The 18,053-nt window shown below is 39.1% G+C and overlaps 3 protein-coding genes across 3 annotated transcripts; all 3 read right to left on the bottom strand.

Annotated features, from left to right (window-relative positions):
• Window positions 1-14,413: 14,413 nt before the first annotated feature.
• LOC146479025 (uncharacterized) lies at window positions 14,414-14,899 on the bottom strand. The gene has a single exon (XM_085111111.1). The coding sequence runs from the start codon at window positions 14,897-14,899 to the stop codon at window positions 14,414-14,416; it is 486 nt and encodes a 161-aa protein (XP_084967237.1).
• Window positions 14,900-15,776: 877 nt separating this feature from the next.
• On the bottom strand, window positions 15,777-16,166 carry LOC146479024 (uncharacterized). Its single transcript, XM_085111110.1, has one exon. It carries the CDS (start codon window positions 16,164-16,166, stop codon window positions 15,777-15,779), a length of 390 nt encoding a protein of 129 aa, XP_084967236.1.
• On the bottom strand, window positions 16,163-17,185 carry LOC146479023 (uncharacterized). The gene has a single exon (XM_085111109.1). The coding sequence runs from the start codon at window positions 17,183-17,185 to the stop codon at window positions 16,163-16,165; it is 1,023 nt and encodes a 340-aa protein (XP_084967235.1).
• Between the last annotated feature and the right edge of the window lie 868 nt (window positions 17,186-18,053).

Below are 18,053 nucleotides of genomic sequence, written 5' to 3'. Positions count from 1 at the left end.
GCTTGTCGAGGACGTTTCTCTGGTCATCATACGAGAAGTGAGTACCTAAAGCGTACACAGGTTCATCTCTTACTTGAATATTCAAAATTCCGTCTTTCCTATGTCTCATTGAGCCGAGCCATAAAATCTCAGACTTTGATACATTTATCTTTAGTCCCGCGCATCTTTCAAATCGGGAGAGCAGTGCAAAAAGGTTACTAACGGAATGAACATTTGCGAGAATAGCTGTAGTGTCGTCTGCGTATTGTGATAATTTTACTATTCTATTATCTTGAATTTTTATGCCTTCTATATCATTGGAATTTTTAATTTTTTGAGCTAACACTTCTATTGCAATAATAAAAAGCATACCTGAAAGGGGACAGCCTTGACGTACTCCTCGTTCTAGGAAGAAGTGATTGGATGCGTACCCATTTTTTAAAACGCAACTGGTAATGTTGTTGTAAAAAATGCTAACCCAACGCCTAAATTGTGGGCCGATTGAAAGAAAGATTGAATTGAAAGATTGAAGACATATTTGAAGAAAGTCCCATTCTACTGAATCGAAAGCTTTCTCGAAGTCTAAGAAAACGGCAATCCCAGGCAAGTTTTTTATTTTTGTGAAATCCACGACGTCTTAGATTAATCTTATACTTTCGCCAATGTATCTCCCTTTTACGTAACCGGATTGACTAGAAGAAATAATTTTCGCCAATACCTTTTCTAACCGGAGCGATAACCTTAGTTAAAATTTTATAATCTACGTTCAAAAGTGAGACCGGTCTCCAGTTTTTTAAAAGCTCTAAATTCTTTTTCTTTTTTGGAATTAGGGAAATTACCTCTTGTCGCTGAGACATGGAAAGAATTCAGTTTTGAAATGCATAGTTGAAACTTTCGATCATACAGTTTCCTAACAAGTTCCAAAAGTGTTGATAAAACTCCGTAGTAAAACCATCTGAGCATGGGCTTTTGTTAGCAGCCATTATCTTTAATGCATTGTACCATTCCTTGAGCTTTACTTCACCCTCACAGGTTGCAGCTTCTTCTTGTGATAAGGCACATTCAATATTTTCAAAGAAATCACTGAATTCAGGAAGTTGTGGGTTCATATTTTTAGAGGTGTATCTTTCTTTAAAGACGAGTTCCATTTCTTGAAGAATCTGTTTTGGATCTGTTATCCTCTTATCTTCGTGATTTATTGTACAAATCACATGTTTTCTTCTATAGTTTGTTTTTTCTAAGCTATAAAAACATTTGCTATTTTTCTCGCCGTGCTCATACCACCGTGCTCTACTACGGACGATTGCGCCTTCTGTTTTGATAGCCTCTATTCTGGAGAGTTTGGCTTTCAATTTGTCCATTTCTATTTTGTCGCTTTCATTGTAGTTTACTTGCAGTTAATTTTGAATATCTATCAGCTTTGTTTGCAGAGCTTTTTCCTCATCGCGCTTTTTCTTTGCTTTACGTTTCGAATATTTGATCGTGAAAGCCCTGATTTCCATTTTGATCATTTCCCAGAACAAACCTTTATCACTTACTTCGCAATGCTTATTGACAAATTCAGGGAGTTTAAAAGTTAGCAATTCAACATAGTCCGTATCCATCAAAAGCGAATTATTAAACTTCCAGAAGCCTGGTCCGCGTGTAGGACTGTCTTCGTTAAGCGCAATTTTTAGCAGTACAGCAGAATAGTCGGAATGTGTGTTTGGAAGTATATTACACTCTCGAATAAGTTTGCACAAGCTTTTAGATACAAAGAGGTAATCTAGCCGACTATGGATTTTTTGACAGGCATTGCTCCAAGTAAATCCGCCCGAGTCGGGATTCTTAAAACGCCATGAATCGACCAAATTGTTTGTTTTGATCAGGTTTTGGAGTTCAATGACTGACACCTTTCTTTTTTTTTTTTTTTGTCAATTTTACTGCAATTGAAAACTTGCAAACTTGGCGGACTTTTACTGGCAAGCAAGACGTGTGATAATGAATATACCACAAGTTGTACATGTAGCGATGACTCATTATTATTATTATAAGGCAGTAAGAATTTCTGGATGCCCAGATTACCTAAACAATGATTGGGCGACCAGCCGTAGCCAATCAATGTAACGACCAAAGTCCATACAATTAAACTTCTAACTTCTAATCATAAAAATCCTAGTGATTAAATCTTAAAACTAATTTTCTAATTATTATTATTATTATTATTATTATTATTATTATTATTATTATTATTATTATTATTTGAAATTAGGTTGTTTAAAAAAGCGTATGGTTTTCTTTGTTCGGGTAAAAGTGTTGATTTTTTTCTTTTTAGGTGGTGACAATCCTGTCAGGCAAACAGACTAGTCCAATCGATTTTTCTAGCTATATATGAATCAGTGTTCCACATTTTATCCTTTTCTTTCAAAGTTGCTTCTGCAATCACTGACTTTTGAATTCTAGGGAAAACGTTCGATGGAACCGCAAACAGTTTCCTAATCGTACTGAAAGCGGCATGCGGTTAAGGTATTTTCCTTTCCCACGGCCGTTGACGTTTCTGCAGGCAACTTTAACATTCCATCATGTTAGAATTCGTTTTCTTCAATACGGCTAACTCAGAAGCTCGTGTTTCGCTAGCGCTGTGCCGTACAGTTTTTTCGGTATGACGTTTCGAATCCCTGCGATCCCTCCTTCAAAACAGAAGGAGGTCGACTGCACAGGATTGCCGCCGTTGCTTCCATTTTCGCAGTTTTGCAACAATTGTTTCTCAAGTATCTTGAATATATATTTTTTTATACAGTCTATCACGTCACGCGTGACCAGTATTTCCGCGAATGAAATGAACATTAGAATTGCTTTTTGTAACGTCCGGCATTTGCATATAATCTTGAACATGTTCATTTCATTCTCTCATACTGGTCACGCGTGACAATAATTGACTGTAACTATGGAGGAAACCCGAAACAAAATGGGACTGTTGAAATTTTAGAACCCGGCGTTTAGCAAAGCAGTAATCCATCTGTGGCAAGTTGAATTATAATAATTTTATCATTATTTCTTTAATCAAAAAAAAAAAAAAACGTTTTAAAACAAGGGTCTTAGGTTTCCGGGAGTTTCGGAGAATTGTAAAATTTTATCTGAACTTTCTCAAACTCATTAATAATTCATCAAAAGAAAGCAAAGAAAATCACTACCTTGACCGTGGTTTGGATATGTGATCCTAATTACCATAAAATTTTGCCAACTTTAGCCTTGAGTTTCTCCAAGGATTATTGATCATTTGAGAAGCCATATCAAACACTCGAACGTGTGTTTCATCAGATATCCAAACACCTCTAAGTCGTTTAAATTAACTCGGCTGCGCCTCGTTTTTTCAACCTACTTCTCAGTGTTTTGATATCTGATGAAACACGCTTTCTCGTGTTTGATATATTACTTAATGACTTTCTTATTCACCATCCATTTTCTCAGCAACATAAGTCATTCAATGCTTTGTGACATCACACCTGGGTATACGTAACCTTAACTAAAACAGCAACGCAACTATACTCACGGAACTTGTCATTGTCAGATTCACGCTAGGTAAATACTTGCCAGCCATTACCCTTGCTGAAGGGAGTGTTAGACAAAATAAACATTACCTCTATCCGAAAACCGTTGTCCATTTTAGGGATAAATACACAAACTGTGATTTTCACCATCCATCCAACAACTGCCTCATGGGATACAAACGTACTTTTCATAATTCAAACACTGGTTGAAAACTTATCTGTGTGTGCAGTGAGGAGTTTTTTAAACTAATTTATTTTACTTTTTTGAAATAGATTGATAGAAACATAACTGGAGGTATAATTGGATGAAGCACCGCAGAAGATACGTAAGAAGAAGAAGAGGCAGATTATCTAATCAGGAACGACATGATGAAAATAATAGAACTTTGTGGAAAAAGTTTGTTGAATCAAAGACACTCTCATTGAACGGCCAGCATCAAGTTGAAGTCAATCTATCATACCATTCTGAGAGAGTCGCTGCTTGTAAACCATTTACTGACTTTTAAAACATTAAGCGATTTGTAAATTCCAACAGAGTCATTTTTTACGAGAGTTTAAAACAAACAAACAAACACATCAAAATTGAATTCAGTAAGTCTTAGCTTTGGAAATAATTTGTTTAAAACCTTAGAAGTCGTCATCTTTATCCATGTACTGATCTATAGCTTGTTTTACAGCGCTTGGTGCGCAGATAAATGTCGCAGATGTCGTAGATAACAGAGTAATGTGTAAACAAAGAGTTGAAAGGTTTTAGAGATAGACAGTCATATCATGTCTTGGAGGGGCTCAAGATTTTGTGCTATTGATGAGTCAGGGAACATGAAAAGATCATCTCAATGGCACAAATTCTTGACGGATCTCACAAGCCATCGACCATATGCTATGCGTCCCGTTTAATTCGCCGAACGCTAGATTTGCGAAAGGAAAAATGTTGGCTTTCTCGTAATGCTGACGAAAATCAGCGACTGGTTTTGCTTTGATGAGGCCTCTTTAACCTGCTAAAAGTTCGAGTTATGAGATGTAAAATTCGATGGAGCTACGATTTTCCTTTCATGATGTTCCAGCTGGCTTCAATGCTGTACTCACGTTTTCATTCATTGAAGAGAGGAAAGACTTATGTCGATCATAATAAGCAACCCCGGGCAGTTGACAAATGAATTGAAAGTAATCAATCATCTAAATGGTTTATCAGTGTCGATAAAGCGTACACCACGCAGCCCCTGACAGAGCAAATGTTACAGCTATGGTGCAGAGTGTTGTTTCTTGATCTGTTGCTTTTGTTATAATAAGAGAGACGCGAGCGTTTACGGTCACATGCACCCGAACTTCCCATTCTATTGACCAATGCTGACGGTAGACACCGGCGCGCGGGCAAAACTTTGGAAGGAGCCCTGAACGCAATTTTTACCGAATGGAACGTGTTAGTCGTTTGTGAACAGAGACGGTTTTAGAATCTTTTTTTCCCAAATATATCTTAGCTATCAGAATTCAGTGCTGTCTAGAACACAGATGATTAGAAATACTATTTTCTCTGCGTTTTACTAGTTGTGGCTTGTGCAATCTGCTGAGGGTTCCGCCTAGAAGCCTCAGTGTTCCAAGTGATCAGAGAGTGAAGGAGGGGGAGGAAAAGTTAACGTGTGAGGAAAAGTATGACTAGGGGAAAAAGGGAAGAGCGTGTACACCTTCACTCATCTATGGTGTAAACTACTAGGCCCTTTCATGTGGCATTGGAGCCCTTTTGTTTTTTGACATTGTTTTGATTCACGAAGTTGAGGTTTTTTTGGGTGATGTAAATAGCCCATCTTATTTTTATTTTCCTGGGGCTTTTAGTGCCGAAGTATTACGACGGCTTTGATCCTAAGAAACTGGATCTCCCTGTTTGGTTAAGCTCAGTGTCATTCTTCACGCGTTGAGTGAGGCTATTTTACCAGTAAATATGTGATTTTCGATCATTTGTGTACGCCGTGTTGGGCTATTTTTCTTCCTTTGATTACAAAGTACGGCAAATCATCACTTCACTTCACTTGTCCCCTGGGCCAAGATGGCGCATAGGGCCTCCACGTGTCCTTTCCATCGATTCCTGTCTTGCGCTGCAGTGCGCACCTCACTCCAGGACTGCCACCCTGCCTTGGACCTCTCTTTTTCTACTGTGCGCCGCCAAGTTGTTTTCGGCCGGCCTCTCTTTTTCCTTCCCTCTGGGGTCCATGTTAGGGCTGTAACACAGTCATCGTCAGGTTGTTGTCTGAGGATGTGTCTAATGATTCGCCATCTCCTTCTTCTTATCTCTTCCCTCAGCCTCTCCATGTTTGCCCTTTCCAGTAGCGCTCTATTACTGATCTTATCTTGCCATTTAATCTTCATTACCCTTCTCAGGCATCGGTTCTGAAACACATCTCTTTTTTTAGCATGACTTTCGTTAATTTTCCATGTTTCGCAACCATACACGAGAACTGGTTTGACCGATGTTTTGTATAGGCTGCTCTTCGTCTTCCTCGACACACTGCTGGAGTTCCATATTCGGTTTAGCTTCACAAACGCTTTTCTCGCTTTCCCTAGCCTAGCCTTGACGTCTTCTTCACAACCCCCTTGTTTACATACTGTGGCGCCTAGATAGGTAAACTTCTCTACATCTTCCAACGCCAGACCATTCACTGTGATAGCTTCGTTATTCCTCGCATTTATTCTCATGACTTTGCACTTCACAACATTTACCCGAAGGCCTTTCCTTTCTGCATTCTCTACCAGCCTGTTTGTTTTCAACTGCACGTGTCTTTGCGTTGAGGAAATTAAAGCTACATCGTCCGCGAAGTCAAGGTCCTCAAGTTTTGATGTAAATTTCCACCTCAGTCCGGTTTCCTCCTCCTTCACAGTATGCCTCATTACCCAGTCTATAATGAGCAGAAAAAGAATACCAGACATTGTACATCCTTGTTTGACACCAGTCGTTAGCTCGAATCATTCTGAGGTTGCCTCTTCTTCGACAACAGCACATTCAAAGCCATCGTACAGCGCTTTAACTATGTTGACGATCTTCTGTGGGATATCATACTGGCTCACTATCGTCCATAAGCCATTTCTGTGCCCTGAGTCAAATGCCTTCTCAAAACCCACGAAATTGATATAGAGAGTTGCCTGCCATTCATTCACTTGCTCTAGTATATTGCGTAAGATGAAAATTTGCTCCGTCGTCCCTATACCAGATCTAAATCCAGCCTGTTCCTTACGGAACCTGTGGTCAATCCCTTTGCGAATGCGCTCAATTATAATTCTTTCCAATACCTTGCTTACAACTGGTAGGAGAGTCACTCCCCGCCAGTTCTAACACTCCCTTAAGTTTCCTTTCTTGGGTATCTTAAAAATGATTTTCTAATTTTCCTGTTGATTAACACATGGTCAATCTGATTGCAAGTGCGTCTGTCAGTGGATATCCATGTTTGTTTATGGATCTCCTTATGTGGAAATATCGTACCTGTGATCACCAGGTCATTCATGCCGCAAAAATGGCATAGTTTCTCGCCATTGTCGTTCCTGGTTCCGACTCCATGCTTACCCATTACTCGTTCATATCCTTCTACATGGCTTCCAACCTTTGCGTTCAAATCACTAGTGATAACCAGCAAGTCGTGTTTCGGTGTTTTTCCACTATTGCCTGGAGGTTCTCAGAAAAAATTATCTTTTTTTTTTTTTTTTTTTTTTTTACCGGTCTATGTTTTATTTTATTCTTTTCCCAATGGAATGCTGTATTTTATTTAATATTTTAGGCCTTGTACAATACTTAACAAAACTTAATGTAGTTCTATACTACATTACAGAGCTAAACTTACATTTATACATACATAACGTAAAACTAAGAACTTGAACGTAAAACTTGAGCGATACTATTGAAAACAATACTCTCACACGTTAAGGTTACCGGATACCTTCGAGAGTCGTTTTTTTGCCAAACAAAAATTTTGAGGCCAAATTAAACAATTTTTTTTTAACTGACAATAACATATTTTAATTAAGATTACAATTGAAATTAGAATTAAATTAAATTAAATACCTCAAACATCTCCCATTTCTTTTTAAATTGGCAGATTTTATTTGTCTTAAAGGCTATGTATTTTTCTGTTTCATATTTGATTTCCAAAATTTTCTTGAAATGATTAAAGATGGGGTTAATTCCTTTACACCTACAGGTCCACAGATACGTTTTTCGTAAAATTACTATATAGTTAAGCAGATCCATTCCCTCCTTCAGAATGCCTATCATAATGTCACGTATCGAGAGGCACTCGCAACTTCCAAGCCTATTTAATATACAAGAGGACACCAAATTCCAAAAATGCTTGGAAAAAGAGCATTCAAATAGGATATGATGAATAGTTTCTCGATGCTCTTTACAAAAGGTGCAGTTTGGATTTGATACATACCCTATTTTAAAAAGACGGTCATTTGTGTAGAGGATGTAATTTAACACTTTGTATTGAAAAGAGCGTACATACGGTTCGCTAGCAACCCTCAAAGGTAAAAGATATACTTCTGAAATTTGGTCTTCTCTTAAATAAAATTCCTGACTGAGCTTATCCCATTTCCTAGGTTTTTCGTATATAAATTTTGTCAAAGGTTTATAGTAGTTTTTACATTTATAATTTTCCAAATCAATGACGGTCATGAAATTTTGTATGTTACTACGTAATTTTGATGGAACGGATTGTCTCAGACCTGTCCAAACCAAAAAATTAGAATTTGTTAATCCCTGCTCTTTCATTGCTCTAAATGAATCTGTATTTGTCATGTCAAAAAGTAGGTCCTTTGTGAAAATTACACCGTTATCAAAGTAGTGTCTGTAGAAAACAGTTTTGCCCTCTATCAAAATTTTTTTATTATTCCATAAGATGTATTCGTGACCTCTTTCAGGGTCAGCAGTTTCTCTTAATTCAGCCCACCAATATAGAAGTTCATAGTAAAAGATTGGCATTACGTCATAGATTTGCTTTACGTCATAATTACATTCAAGGAAAAATAACCCTCCCTTGTTGCTCAGAAGATAATTGAGATAATGCTTCCAAAAGCCACAACACTCAACATCTACTATTCTTTTTAACCAACTTAATCTTAATGCCTTTACAATAGTTTCATAGTCAATCATTTTAAGACCACCAGAATCATAAGGCGCGTACGTTGAGCGTCGAATGACTTTATCTTTCCCATTCCACAAAAAATTAAACACCAAAGCGTTGAATTCTTTTATTACCGTGGCTGGTGTACTTAAAAAAGAGCTAGGATAAATCATTTTGGGAAGAAGTATTGCTTTGATAATGCTCACTTTGCCATGAATTGATAGACCTCTTGACTTCCAAAGATTTATTAAATTTGCGATTTTCTTCAATCTTTGTTTGAAGTTCTTCTCAACAAGTATCTTTACATCGTATGTAATGAAAATGCCCAAAAATTTGACACATGTTTTCCACTTGAATCCCAGAGGTTCGTCTTCACAATTTTGAAAAGATCCAATCCACATGGCTTCTGTTTTCATAACATTCAGTTTTAAGCCCGTGACTTTCTCAAAATCGTTAAGTAGTTTAAGCAAAGCTTGAGCAGAGTTCAAATCCGCTAAAATGGCAGTTGTATCATCAGCAAACTGAAGTAATTTAGTTTCCGAATCACTTATTTTAATCCCTTTAATATTTTCATCGTTTCGTACTGCAATAGCCAATATTTCAACACAAATGACAAAGAGATACGGAGAGAGGGGATCTCCCTGTCTAACCCCACGCTCAACATTAAAATAGTGGGAGCATAGTCCATTATTTATTATGCAGCTTTTTACATTTTTGTAAAAAGTATTAACCCATCTTATAAGATCAGGTCCAAAATTAAATAGCTCCAAACACTTTTTAAGAAAATGCCATTCTAAGCTATCAAAAGCTTTTTCAAAATCAATAAATAACAAAAGGCCTGGCAAATTTTTAGCTTGCGTGAAACTCATTATGTCAAGAATTGAACGTATATTCTCTCCGATGTTTCTTCCTGGAATGTATCCAGTTTGATTATGATGTATTATTCCCGGTAGCAACCGTTTCAACCTTTCGGCAATGACTTTTGAAACAATCTTTGCATCAACATTTAAAAGAGAAATCGGCCTCTAGTTTTTTAGGTCGCAGCGATCTAGGTCCTTTTTTTCAATGAGAGTTATTACAGCCTGCTTTTGTGATGAGCTCAATTCTCCTTTTGTAAATGATACATTAAAACATTCTACTAGACGGTTTCCAATAGAAGCCCAGAATATTTTGTAAAATTCTACCGGTAATCCATCGTTACCTGGAACCTTATTTGGAGGGAAGGAGTTTAAAACTTCAGTACATTCCTCCAAACTAATCGCTCCCTCGCCACTTTGTCTGAGCTCATTCGACAGAGTTGGCATTGGCAAGTCTTCAAATTTGAAAGATTGTTCATTTTGTTGCCAGCTATTCCGCTTAGATTTGTAAAGGTTCTCATAAAAGGTCTTACCAGCATCCAAAATTTCAAAAGGATCAGTTGTAATCACCCCACTCATATGAAGTTTCCGAATATGCTTTTTTATACGATTTCGTTTTTCCAAGTTGAAAAAATATTTGGAGTTCTTTTCACCGTGCTCATGCCAGCGTGCCCGTGATCTTACGATTATACCTTCAACCTTTTCTTCATACAATCTTTCAATCCGCTCTCGAAGCACATTTAAAATCATTTGATTTTCCTGAGAAGGATTATTTTCAAAAATTAAAGAAGCTTCCTTAAATTCCTTGTTTAACTTCTGCTCTTCCAATTTCTTTTCCTTACATTTATTCATTGAATATCGTCTGGAATATTTTTTAATGTTATATTTCACCCAGTCCCACACTGATCGCGGGTCTTCAAGATCGATCTAACCTTCCTGTACCCATTTAGGTATTAGAGAATTTATTTTTTCAACGTAAGTCTCGTCACTCAGCAAGGAACGATTAAGTTTCCAAATCCCAGGACCCTTAGCTTTTGCATCAACACCTTGAAATTCTATTAGGATTGCGGAATGGTCTGTTTTGATAGAGGGTATTATATCGACCGAACAAACATTATCCGCTAGAGAGTTTGAAATTAACCAGTAATCTAATCTAGAAAAAATTGGGGGTTCCAATTGACTCCATGTATAACTACGTGTCGTAGGGTTTTTAATGCGCCAAATGTCACGTAAATCCAGCTCTGATTGTAGCTCTTCTATTGTGTTAATTACAGATTGCCTTGGGAAAAGGTTACCACCTCTTTTGTCCACTGTGGGGTTTAATGGACAATTAAAATCTCCACCTATAATAATATTTTCAATAGTATCAAAATCATTTTTCACAATAGTCTGCAATAGCGAGAGATAGAAGGCAACTAATTCATTGTCTCTGTTTGGACCATAAATGTTTACTAGAAGGGTTTGTTCACCATTGAGTATCACTTTCAGTATGAGAAATCTGCCATATGCGTCAGCTACCTTTTGTTCAACGATACAATCAAAATTATTTCGAATCAAAATCGCAACCCCACGGGCGTTGTTAGCCCCGTGGGAGCAGAAGAATGGGGCACCCCATTCCCTTTTCCATTGGGCTTCATTGTTCTCGGTCAAATGATTTTCCTGTAGAAATATAATATCTGCTTTTTGTTTTCTGCACCAGGTGAAAATTGTTTTTCGTTTTCGAAAGTTGCTGATGCCTCTGATGTTTAGTGAAATAAGTTTACCTGTAATCATTTGACCAAATAAAAGCAAAAAAGGATAACGCAATAAAAAATATATTCTCTGAAGAGGGAATGGATATCAACAAATACCAAGTCGCTAAAATAAATATTGTAGATCTAATGTTTATACTGCGATTTGAGGTGTTTGAGGTAAAGAAATAATTTGGTTCGTATAGTACATTAAAAAATAAAGCGAAGAAAAAGAACATGAAAAACAGCAGGCACACACTTTGAAAATTCGCGGATGTGCAGCAATGCACAAGCGTCGCTAGCGTTTTGGCCACTATCATTGCGCGTTGTTTACACGCTGATCTTAGCTTCGCTCCGAAGTGAGTGTATCCAAAACAAATAGTATAATATTTTATAATAGCTGCTTCATACTAGTTTAGTCTATTTTAATCTAATTATTGTACCGGAACAGCCTTACCGTCGATTAACAGTTTGCCTCTTGTAAAACGTACTTTCTTGCCTTCTTCAAAAGCTTTTTTCATCATCGGTAGACTGCTTTCTTACGGAGTTCGAAATCACCGGGTGTAAAGTCCTCGACTAATCTTACTCCATTAAGCAAGTTTTTATTCTGTGGGTTCTTCGCGGCTCGAAGTAGGTTCCTCTTAAATGGTCTAGCGTACAATTTCGCAATAATATGCCTGGGTTTGCCATCCTGTCTTCTTCCTGTGCGATGAGCATTTTCTAATTCTCCGTGAGCTTCTTCGAAGCCAAAAAGTGTGAAGTGGTCTAAAACAATGGTCATGCAATCTTCACCTTCTTCTTCTTCGACCCCTATCAGGCGAATATTGAAGTCGCGAGAGTATCTTTCCAAGTGTTCCAGTTTATTCTTAAGTTCTCTGTTACTTTCCTGAAGTTTTTTTAAAGGAGTCTTCCATTTTGCTGTCCATCGCTTCAACCGTAGACTTCGTAGAGGTTAAAGAAACCTTAATTCGGTCGACCTCTTCGTCAAGTACTTGAGCTTTGTTATTCAGGATTTCTATCTCGTCAATTTTCGACATTGCACTTTCTATCTTGACTAACCTGGCGTTAGTGTCTTGCTGGAAGTCAATTAGATCTGCACTTAGTTTCCTTATTTGACCGGTGAGTTCGCTCCGCATGGACTTTAACTCTTGCAAAACTTCAGCAGTCATGGCGTCTTCGTGTGTCGGCGTCACCTTTCTATTTTCCTTCGGCGGTTCGTGTTCACGTTGTTTATGGCTGCCCAAAATTGTCAGTTGCTTTCCGGATCTTAAACGTTTACCTGACATGAAGCATTATTCGAAGCAATTTCATTTTAAATAAGAAAAATTTCCAATTTTTGTCGGAGCTCAGTAAGACACGTCTTCACTCCATCGTGACCACGTGAAAAAATTATCTTTCACCTCTTCATAAGTGTCATTGTTGGGGGCATAGACATGCCGGGATCAATGTTAACTTGACATGTCTACAATGGAATCTGGCTCGGATTATTCGCTCATCGACAGGTGCCCAGTCGATCAATGCTCTTGCCACATCTTTGTTTAGCATATGATGGCTACGCCGTGTTGGTGAACTTCGTCGTCTCTGCCAGAGTACAGTATTGTCTCACCTGTGCTGAGAAGGAACTTCCCCGATCCACACCACCTGCTTTCACTTATACCCATTATCTGCAACTTAGCCTCTTTTATTGCTTTCGCCGCTTGGGCTGTCTTCCCTTGTGCATACAAGGTTCTCATGTTCCAGATTCAGTAGATTGCCTCTAATGTGTAAGGCTTCTGTGATCATTCATTTTCTACGAGATTAGGTGATAGGCCTAAAGCCCAATCCCCAACCTGGAGCGCCAGGGGCTTTCCTTTGTCAGGTCTCTGTCTCTCGACTAATCCGGTACGGTTGAAACCGCCAGGGACAAAGTCCCCACCGGAATAGCTCTTGGGGTCACTGAGACACACAAGCTCCACCACCGCGACAAGGTGACAAGCCCAGGGTGGAGACGGCAAATCATCATGAGAACTTAATTCGTCCTCCGATAGCAAACCATTTTACCCGAAAAAGTACAATCTATTTTATGACTGGGAACTGCTGCAGAAAACAAAAAACGTACAAACAAACAAAAACAAATAACAGGATGATGTCTGTAATGAAGGGCTCATCGCACATTGTTAAGAAGTCAATCAGAGAACAACAGATTGCTCTTCTGATGAGAACCGAATTACCAAAAAATACATAATTGTAAAACAACTTTACTCGAGGGACAATGAAAACGGCCGGTTCTGTAGAAGAGCCTTTCATTTTCATTCCCACTCCCCCACCTTCCACCTCACGCCAAAATAAAAAATAAAACTTGCTGAATTGGATATATGTTTATCCTTTCGGAAGTGACGTCGACCAAGCAGATTTTTGAACAAACACTGAGTTTAATAACAATTAAGTTTTGTGTTTTACGTTGTCAAACTACAAAGGGAAAAAAAGAGAGAAATAAACGTTACAATATTTTACAGATACAGCTAACTACAGGAATTGCAAAAGGTACAAGAAAATCACTAAAACTACTTATAATTCTGGTTGCCTTCTCTTCTGCTTTATGAAGCGAGGCACGTACTGACCTATTTATTCTTTTACAAAAATATGCATGATATGTAAAACACGTATCTTTTAACACGCATTTATTAGTCCTTTTACAAAGTCCCAACTTTTACGTCAAAAATATGTGCATTATACCAAACACTTGCACTGGGTTGCAGTGATTTATCTGATTTGAAATCACTTGCAAAACTGTATAATGGATAAAAAAAACACGCATTTATTAGTCTTTTTACAAAGTCCCAACTTTTACGTCAAAAATATGTGCTTATGCTTTCCCCCAGTGCGGAGGTATAATTAAATTTCCATTTATTAGACTGAGCAGCTTAATGAAGTTGACGTGCTAATTTACTTAAGTTGGGTTATCTAATTCCTCTTTGGTAGGAATTAGCCGCATAACTTGTGAATGGGTCTGTTGCAGACTGCATTTGCCGTTTTTATCTTTGCTTTCCTCACGAGTCCGTCGTCGCCAGGAAATGTCTCGAGTACAACTGCCATCTTCCACGTTCTTCTGGGGGTAGGTTCCATCTCCAAAACAAGATCTCCTTTTCTCAGGTTCTCTCTGTATCGGTACCATTTGTTTCTGGGTAGCAAGTCTGGTGCGAAATACTTTAGCCAACAGTGCCAAAATTTTTCTACACGCTTTTCTGTGCTCCTAAGATAATTGCATGTGCTTCCTTTAATGTTTTCCGACCAACTCTGATCTGTAGCGGTCCAAACATGTCGATTGCCGTGTTGCTAAATGCTGGGAATCCCACTGCAACTCTTAGCTTAGGGAGCTGGCCCATCAGTTGCTCTAACGACTTTCTTCTAAGCTTCTTGCAGGTCACACATTTTGCCGTAAAATGCTTTGCCATGTGACGTGCGCCTATGATACAAAAACGACGTCTGGATTCGTAAATGAGGCTTTTGCTGCTGCAATGAGCTCGCTTTTCGTGAAGGTGATCGAGAAGAAGGTGAACAAGTCGATGTCCTTTCGGGAGAATAATCGGGTTGCGTAACTCATTAGGTAGAGATCCGATATTTTCCAGCCTTCCGTGTGCACGCAATAATCCTTGCTCGTCTTCTGCAGGAATCAACTTTTTGTCAAGCTTGTCTTTGTTGAGGGTTGTTGGCTCCATTTGAATAGCCAAAGTTCTGCTTCTGATAATTCTTTTGGTGATATTACTTCTCGGTTTTTTTCTTTTGTTCTTTCGTTGCTGATAAACCTCAAAACATATGCCATGATCTTCCTGGCTTTCCTCAACGTGGAGCACGATTTCATCAATTGTTCCATGATAGGGTTTTCGTCTGCTTGTGACTGGCCAGCTGGATCCTGAACAAATTCGTCGAAGCTTTCTGTTGCCGTTACTTGAACACCTCTTGTCTCTGATGACTTCTTTTCCTCATTGTTTGGTGAGCTTTCTTTGAAGGCGGGCCACTCTTCCTCTGGTTTCCTCAAGAATTCGGGGCCTTTTAACCAGTCTTCCAGGGCTTCTGGTGGAATTCCTTTGGTTAAGGCGTCAGCTGAGTTGTGGCTTGATTTAACGAAATGGAATTCTTCTGGGTCAATCGTTTCCTGAATTTCAGCTACTCGAACTGAGACGAACGGCTTGAACTTTCTAGGGCAGGGTTTTAACCATGACAACACGATCTGGGAATCTATTCAGAACATTCTTTTGCAGTTGCTGATTCCGGCGAATTCTAATGCTTCCTCGCATGTCTTGTATACTTTTGCGAGTGAGAGGCACTCCATGAGTTCTAGACGAGGTGTGCATGGGACACAAATGCTTTAACCAGGATTGGTGTACAGGTGTAGGTTCCATTGGCAAGCTTCCATCTTAGGAACAGAACTGAGCCATAAGCTTTCTCTCCCGCGTCTCAAAATCCATGGATTTCTGGTAATTCAACTGCATCGTCAGGTTTGAGCTTCCTACTGAATTCGCACTTGAGTAGTTGGTTAAGTACTTGAACGTTCATCTTCCATCTTGACTGGATTACGTCTGGGAGGATTTCGTCCTATGAGTAACCTGAGCTCCACAGTTCTTGAGGGTCAATTCTGAGCTCGATGGTTGTTGGCGTTACGAGTCCTATGGGATCCCATAATTGTGCAAGATATGGAAGGCAATTCTTCTTCGTGATTGGACTCTCACTTGTAACAATTTCATTCTTTTTGAAGGAAAATGTATCCTTGGCTTTGTTCCACTTGTTACCGAGAAAATCCACAACAGTCTGATCTGACTGATCAATGTTTCGGTTGTTCGATTTCCACTCTTTGACTTGAAAGCTGCCCGTGGCAAGTATGGAATCTATCTCGTTTGTGATTCGCTTGCTTCTTTCTTCGTTTTCTTTTGATCCTCCAATGTCATCGACATACACATGTTTACGGGGTTCTTCAAGGCATCTCATATTCGTTTGGTCTCCATAGGAGACGGTGAAAGACGTAGTTCTGTCTCCTTTTCAAGGTAGTCATTGAGGGATTTTCCGTCTGGACCTTTCGCACTTGCATCGAACACTAGTCTGACTTGGGTTGTTCTCTCGGGCGTGAACACCACTTGTAGAGAAAGATACCATTCTGGCAGATTGTGATTTACGTCTGAAAGGGATATTTCTGTGATGACTTCAGAGTCGATTATTTCGGTGCAATCCTTTTTCTTGAAGGACTTTTCTAAAGAAATCATTCTCTTGCAAGCAGCGTCGTAGTTAGATTCATTTGGAGGTCCATTTCCTCTCCAGGGCATTCGAACCTGTACTCTGCCGTCTATGATTTTGATGGACTCCGAAATCGATTTGATAAACTTGTTCTCCTGGAGATCGCTATCTCTACACGTACAGAGTTCAGTTGGTCTCACTCCCATCAAATCTTGTGTGAGAATTTTCTTCATGTCCTCTAGTACGCCGACAGTTCCAACATCCACTGAACTACTTCTTGTCGACTGCTGATTTACTTGACCAGCAAATGTTCCGATGACATACCACCCGACGCAATTTCGTTTAGCTATCGGCTCTCCGCTTTTTCCCGAGATCACGTGCATGTCATCGAAAGCGTCTGCAAAATCTGTACCAATCAACAGGTCCACTGTTCCGCCTGATAAATGCAAATCGTTTGAGATTGGTTTTAAATGAGGATAACTTTCTAATGCTGTTCTTGAAACTGTTCTCGCTGAACTGCATGGCTTGTTCATGGCATAAGCTTGCATAGATTTCTGAACGCATTGTTCCAGGGTTGAGGAAACAGCTAGATCGATGAGCTCCGATTCTTCAGACTTCTTTTGACCTCCTGGGAGGTTCATCGTGAGATGTGTTTTGTAACCACGGATCCCAAGTTTCTTTGCAACATTCTTCGAGATGAAGCTTGTGTTTGAACCACTATCGAGCATAGCTAATACTTCGATGAAATTTCCGTCTTTGTCTGTTATCTTCACCATTTGGACAGGGCAAATGGAGAGAACGCTTCTTTTTCCTTGAATATTGTAACTACAGGCCTCCTGGCTTTCGTTTGAAGCCGATACGTTTTTAGGATCTTGTCTGGGTCCTGTCGTTGACGTGCCATCGTTATGTAAGGAACGGTGATGGCGTCGAGTGCATTTGTTGCAAGTAGTGCCATCAGGTTTTTTTTACAAATGTTCGTGTGATGAGCTCGTAGGCATTTTCTGCAACGGTTGTTTTGCTTTACAATTTCCATCTTCAGTTTACATCTGCCTTTTGGTAAGTAAGACATGCCGAAAGTAGGTGTCTTAATTCGCATCCAAGCGGGCATTTCTCATCGGTATTTGTGTGGCTGTCGTTGGAATGATTGTCGGAACGGACGCCTGAATTACTTTGGTGATAATTAGTTTCCCTTTTGATACGTGATCACAGACTTGCTTCATTCAACAGCCAATCAATCAGATTTCACACGTTTTCTCTTTTTCCAGTGCGGTGCATTTCGCGGCCAAATTCAACACTGTCTTTGCCATCTAATTTGGACACTAATTGTGACATAACAAAGGGAGCCTCAGAGGAACTTGTTACATGACAACCGTTTTGTTCCATGTTATTTACGAGGCTTTGGATTCTTGATGCGTAACGAGAAAGCGGGAATGAGTCGCTTTTGACAGGTCTGAGATTAGTAATTTCGTTCAGCGTGTCCATCAATTTTCTTTCATCACCAAATTCCGAGTCAAGAATTTTCCACGCCTGCTCTATTGTCGTACTTGGCTTAACTTGATCGGACCAAAAGGAGTTTTTTTTGAAAGCGCTTTTCTGAGACGCTGAAGCTGTTCGTCATCGTCTTGTTTATATTTGATCCTCCAA

Source organism: Pavona decussata, unplaced genomic scaffold (genome assembly GCF_977016875.1).
Source record: "Pavona decussata unplaced genomic scaffold, jaPavDecu1.1 SCAFFOLD_61, whole genome shotgun sequence".
Taxonomy (NCBI): Eukaryota; Metazoa; Cnidaria; class Anthozoa; order Scleractinia; family Agariciidae; genus Pavona; species Pavona decussata.
This window is presented reverse-complemented; position numbering and strand designations above follow the sequence as displayed.